The 5,861-nt window shown below is 57.3% G+C and overlaps 1 protein-coding gene across 4 annotated transcripts in view; it reads left to right on the forward strand.

Annotated features, from left to right (window-relative positions):
- Positions 1-5,467, forward strand: part of SLC13A5 (solute carrier family 13 member 5) — a 19,340-nt gene extending 13,873 nt beyond the window's left edge. For 3 of the 4 annotated variants that reach the window (XM_021694668.1, XM_021694669.1, XM_021694670.1), the window contains 3 exons: positions 1,140-1,301; positions 3,834-3,971; positions 4,549-5,467. In XM_021694668.1, coding sequence (XP_021550343.1) covers positions 1,140-1,301; positions 3,834-3,971; positions 4,549-4,680 — 432 coding nt within the window. In that variant the 3' untranslated portion in view covers positions 4,681-5,467. The remainder of the gene's footprint in view (positions 1-1,139; positions 1,302-3,833; positions 3,972-4,548) is intronic. The other variant, XM_021694671.1, reaches the window with a different exon arrangement.
- The last annotated feature ends 394 nt before the right edge of the window (positions 5,468-5,861 follow it).

Consider the following 5,861-nt stretch of genomic DNA (forward strand, 5'->3'; position numbering starts at 1 on the left):
ATTCATCCATCCGTCCATCTATCCATCCATCTATCCATCCATCCATCCATCCATCCATCCATCCATCTGACTTCCATCATCCATCCATTTGTCCATCCATCCATCCCTTCATCTATCCACCCAGGAGTAGAAGGTCATAGACAGACTTAGTCTATCTTGTTTCTGCTATTCCTTCAGCATTTAGAATGGAATCCAGTGAATAATAGGAACATAAATATCTTTTAGATGAATAAATCCATCCATCTGGTCACCTCTCCATTCAGTCATCCATCCGTCTATCATCTCTCATTCATTCATTCATGTATTCATTCATCAGACATTCCTATTATGTCCATGTTAGATCAGGCCTGGGAATGACAGAGGAAGTTGATAATGTTCCTGCTCTGAGGCCTTTGCAGCCTGGAGAGAAGGTCATATCTGGAAAAGCATGTCAGGAAGACTTGACACCTGAGCGAAGGAATAAGCATGCAGTATCTAGCTCAGGAGCAGCAGAAGATGAGGCTGGTGCGGCTCAAAGAAGCCACTTCACTGAGAGTCAAGATAGGGGGTGTGTACTTCGTTCAGTGGGCAACTGTTGAAGGGTTGAGGCCGGAGTGACTCAGTCAGATCTACACGTGGGGACACCCCCTGATGTGTGGGGTGGAGACCCAGGCAGGGAAGGGCTGAGGGAGACCCAGGCAGTGCTCGGTACCTTCATCTAAGTCATTCTCTCCTTCCTCAGACTCCCTCCCCCTCTAAACCCTCAGTTTCTGGCTCAGATTCCTTTCCTGAGCATCAAGAGCTACAGGAGGCTGAGAGGTGGTGAGACGTTCTGGGTGACTGGGTGGCTGAGTGGGCATAAGGAATAAGGGGGACAGGGCCCCCAGGGAGGCACCCAGCCCCCTAGGTTGGATTGGACAGCAGGTGGATGGGGAGCCCCGGGGAGCAGACTCTGGGCCAGAGAGGATGAATGCAGGCTGGGACATGTTGAGTGTGACTCTGGGCCAAAATTCGGTGAGTAGACTGGCCAGGCTGGAAACAGATTTAGGAGACAGCAAGGTGAGGATGGAGAGAGTCGGAAGCTCAGGAGGGGCTGAGCTCCCTGCAGAAGGACCGGGCTTGCTCCCGGCCCTCGGTGACTGCCCTCCCGTGCTTCCCAGGCCTCGGGGCTGTCCGAATGGATGGGGAAGCAGATGCAGCCCTTGCACTCTGTGCACCCTGCTGCCATTACCTTGATCCTGTCCCTGCTTGTTGCCGTGTTCACGGAGTGCACAAGCAATGTGGCCACCACCACCCTGTTCCTGCCCATCTTTGCCTCCATGGTAAGTGACCTGCCAGGGAGATGACCCCTAGCCCTCATGTCACAGGAAGCCGTCAGCCCATGACCACATCCTGGGTCCATAGAGGGACAGTGAGACCGGGGGCCAGAGCCCAACCACGCTTCCGAGGTCCTTCTCTGTATCCCCCATGCTCACCGAAGTGCAAAGCAAGAACCAGGCACTCAAAACTTATGTATAAATGTGGCTGATTATTTCTCAAGCTGAGGAGACAGGATTTGCAGCAAGGAGGGGTGGGCCAGTGCCAGGGAGGTGATGGAGGGTCTGGAGTATGTAGGGGTACGTGGAAGGGGTACGTGGAAGGGCGGTACGTGTACGAGGAGGGCCGCTGCTGGCTGGAGCCCACCAGGAAGAAATCCCAGGGAACTGGGTCTTGGGGAAGGTGGGAGGCAGAGGGCATTCAGGGAAGATGGAGTAGCCCAGGGCTCTGGTCCCAGAGGGAGTGGGAGGGGTGAGGGCGCCCAGTGCCAGGCTAGAGTCCTGTGCTTTGGGCAAGCGTGGATTTGAGCTGGGACTGAGGAGAAGCAGGGCTTAGGGGAAGAGCTGCTATGATCTCTTGTATTTCCTTCCGCCTCTCACTGCACGGTGGTCCCGACCTCAGGGTGGTGCAGCGGGAGCCCCGGGCTGGACGTCAGAGGACCTGAGTCCAAGCTGTGGGGTCCTCAAATGAGGAACCTCAGTTCTCACCTGTGCTTAGGGCCAGGTAAGAGGAGGGCCATGGAAATCCTCCATGAGCGACACCACAAGCCTGGGAGAGGCCGTGGTCGCCACTCCGGAGTCGGGAGCCAGACTCTCAGACGTCCCGGCTCAGGATTCAAGTCAGTAGGTTCCCACTCGGCCGCCCCGCGTCCACGCATATGGGAAGTAAAGCCCAATGGTCCGCTCCTTCTGTTCTCAGTGGAGATGGAAGTGTTGGAGCGCCCCCCTCCCCCAAGCAGGCTGCTGGGCAAGCAGTGGTGGCCCCCGCCCCCACGAAAGGCCTGGCTTGGTCACCTCCAGCCCAGAGCCAGACAAATGGGGGTTTTCCCCTGACGGCATGGCCAGGCCCTTGGAAAACAGGCTTTTCTAGAACCAGAAGCCCACAGCTACGTCTGAGGCCGCTGGAGCTCCTGCTTCAGCATCCACCTGCGGGCGAGGGGCAGGCGGTGACCCCCCACCCCGCTGGGTCACAGAGGCACGTGGGGGTGCCTAAGCCATGCATACCCAGGGCCAGGGCGAAGGGGGGTGGTCAGGAAACAGACAGGCCCTGCCTGGGCCTCTGAGCCACTCCCAGAGGGCGTGAGCCTGGGTGCAACTTTTCCAGAGACCTGTTTACCCACAGGACCCATAACCTGAAGCCCGCTCCTGCCCTTGGACTCAGCAGTTTCATGTCTGGGAACGCATCTTAGGAAGATCGTCAGGGGTGCTCACAAGCCTATATTACAGAACTGTTTGTTACAAACATGTTCTCATAGCAGGAGGGGATAGTCATACGATATAATGCCATCAGGCACTGGGGGGAAATCACAGTTTTGAAGGGCATTTGAAGTTGAAAACATACACACAAAACATCATACATATCATGTCCATTAACCCCAGAGGGTGCACAGACCCTGACCCTCCAGCCTCCCGCCGAGAGACAACTTCTGTTATTAATGTCTTGGGTATCTTTCTGGACGTATCACACACACACACGCACGCACGCACGCATTCTTTTTAGAGAGATGGTATCACGGTATGGTCTCGTCTTGCACCTTCGTGTTGTTTTCCTCTAACCATCTATCAGGGCTCTTCCCGTGCTAGCAGATTAGACACAGCCGAGAGCCGCCCCGTTGTTTGCATATGTATGTTTTATTGAACCACCTGCTTCTGTGGGGGTCGGCGTATCGATGAGTCTGTCTCCTGAGTGTTTTGCTGATAGAATGTCGCGTGTGCGTCTGTCCTCATGTGTGTGTACATCTGCACGATGGATTGTGAATTTTGGTAGAGGTCGGAACATATCGTGAATTATACCATTCATTCATTCATTCAACAGACGTTTAATGAGTGTCTACTCTGCAGTAGGGGCGGCTAGAAGTGGCTGAATTTTAGGCTGTAGAGTAAAAAAAGATGGATACCAAATTCCATATGCAAAATGGTCCCCAGTGTGTGTAAGAACAGGTGCATCCACAGGCAAGAAGATGTGGGCCTTCTAGATCTGGGGCAGGACAGACAGGTGCGGGGGGGGCCCGCGGGAACACCCCAAGGTTCAGTGCCGTCTAAGTGCCCAGCGTGGTCTCTGGCACAGCTGGTGGCCAAGACATACATGCTGAATGAACAAGGGGGTTCAGAAAAGCCTCCCCGGGAGGGAGCTCTGAGGTCAGCCCTCAGTCCAGCACAGTTGTTATCCAGACCCATGGCAAATGGTAGAGGGGCCAGCGGGACAAAGGGCACGGGGCTGGGAATGCACCCAGGGCGTTAGGGGAATGCTTCTCAGGAAGAGGGTCCGGGAGCCTTTGTCTTGTGCCTCTGTGACCTCGCAGTGCTGTGTCTCTCCAGTCCCGTTCCATCGGCCTCAACCCGCTGTGCGTCATGCTCCCCTGCACCCTGAGCGCGTCCTTTGCCTTCATGTTACCGGCGGCCACCCCACCTAACGCCATCGTGTTTGCCTACGGACACCTCAAGGTTTCTGACATGGTAACGCGGCCCTTCTATTGCTCCACCAGCTGTGACGTTCTGTCGTGAGGCTGGACGCCCCCTTTCTTGCTGACGTGTGACGTCGTAGGATGTGTCCAGTCCTGTACTCTTCATTTGCATTTATATGCAGCTTTGCTTCTCTTTGGCAATGATCTCAAATTTCATAGACCGTTCTGTCTCCCAGAGCTGAGAGGTGGGTTCCGGAAGCTCCCACCTGGGGAGCCCTCGCCAAGCCCTTGCAGGGGTGAGGGCGGGGTCCCACGTGGCCGGGATGGGCTTTGCAAACTAGCAAGAACCGTGACACCAGTCGGGAGTGGGGGGGAGAGAGAGAGAGAGAGAGAGAGAGAGAGAGACCACGGCCTGGGAGCTGGTGATGTCCTGGGAAAAATGTGGACAAAGGAGGACCCCCTCTCTTCTGCTGTGTCTCGTCACCTGTGAGGGGAGGGGAAGCCAGAAACGGAGGCTTAGTTATTGCAGAGCCTCTGCTGGGCATCAGGACTCCCGGTGTCCCGTCGCCCTTGTTCGGACAGCCCGGCCCACCCAGGGGGTGCTGACTCTGACCCTGTTTTTCCCCCAGGTGAAAACAGGACTCATGATGAACATAATTGGAGTCTTCTGTGTGTTTCTGGCGGTCAACACCTGGGGACGGGTCATATTTGACTTGGATCATTTCCCTGACTGGGCTAATGTGACGAATATCGAGACTTAGGGACAGCCGCACACCACCCGCCCTCCTGAGGACCCCCGAGCCTTCCAGCACACCTTGCAGCAGAGTTTTGGGGTTCACTCCCCAAAGTGATCCCCAAAGTGATGCCCACACCCCCACGGAGACCCAGCCAGGCCCAGGTTCAGAGCTGGGGACGGGCAGCTGCTGGGCAGAAGTGGAGGGAGCCTCCGGAGACACCGGGGCGTCTGTTTTTCCTGGGGGACCTGCCATCCCTTCTGGGACAGGTGGGCTGCAGAGGGACCAGGACGCAGGCCGCCAGCTGGCCGCAAGCTGGGCTCTGGTGTCCACTCGCTTAGTCCTAGGGTCATCGAGGTGGGGATCAGATCCCAGCTTGGGACGCAGGAGAGCGTGGGCCTCCTGCAGCTCGCCTCGGCTGCCTCCGGGCTCTCCTGTTACCTGAAGGGACAACCTCACCCAGGGACACGATGTCTGATCCCGGGCAGCTTCCCGCCACTGAGATCAGAGCCTCCTGGAACCACGGGGAGAACGGTGCCGCCACTGAAGGATGAGGAATTTGGGCGAGAACTTCCGGCCGCCTTGGCCCACAGCTGCTGGCTAACCTGCTCCGCTCCTTACCTTGCTCCGTCTTAGCGGACAATCTGGACCCCTTCGCTGTCCTCCCACGCACCCCCTTTGTCGTGGGCCGACGTATGCTTGGCCCCCCTGGCCGGGGCCCTCCAGCGCACCAGCTTCTCCCAGGAGGCTCGGCTTCTCCGGTCACACCACACAGCTGGGGTCACACTCCAAGTACGGGCAGCGATGACTCCTTTGGGGCCCCCAGTGGGTATCTGGGGCCTCTGCCACCTGTAGGTGCAGAGCGGACGCGGCTGTTACCAGCCGGGAGCAGGGGCCCGTCAGAGCTGGTCATGGCAGAGCGTGAGTGCCCCTTTGCTGACCGGCCTTTGCAGCCGTGCTTGGTGGCAGCCAAGCTTGCTGAGAACAAGCCGTGCTCGGTGGCCCCTGAGCATCTGAGGATGCGGGGGCACCGCTTGCCGAGCGGCCACGGGGACCCTGTGACAGAGACGTGACAGACACCCAGCCCCACCCACCACCCTCCTTTTCTTTGTGGGAGAGAAGCGGGGGCAGGAGTATATTAGGTTCATTGATGGCATCGTTCAGGGCAGGGGAAGGTCGGGAACTCAAGGAAATGCTCTTGAGGACAG

The sequence above is a fragment of the Neomonachus schauinslandi genome, chromosome 15 (genome assembly GCF_002201575.2).
Source record: "Neomonachus schauinslandi chromosome 15, ASM220157v2, whole genome shotgun sequence".
Taxonomy (NCBI): domain Eukaryota; kingdom Metazoa; phylum Chordata; class Mammalia; order Carnivora; family Phocidae; genus Neomonachus; species Neomonachus schauinslandi.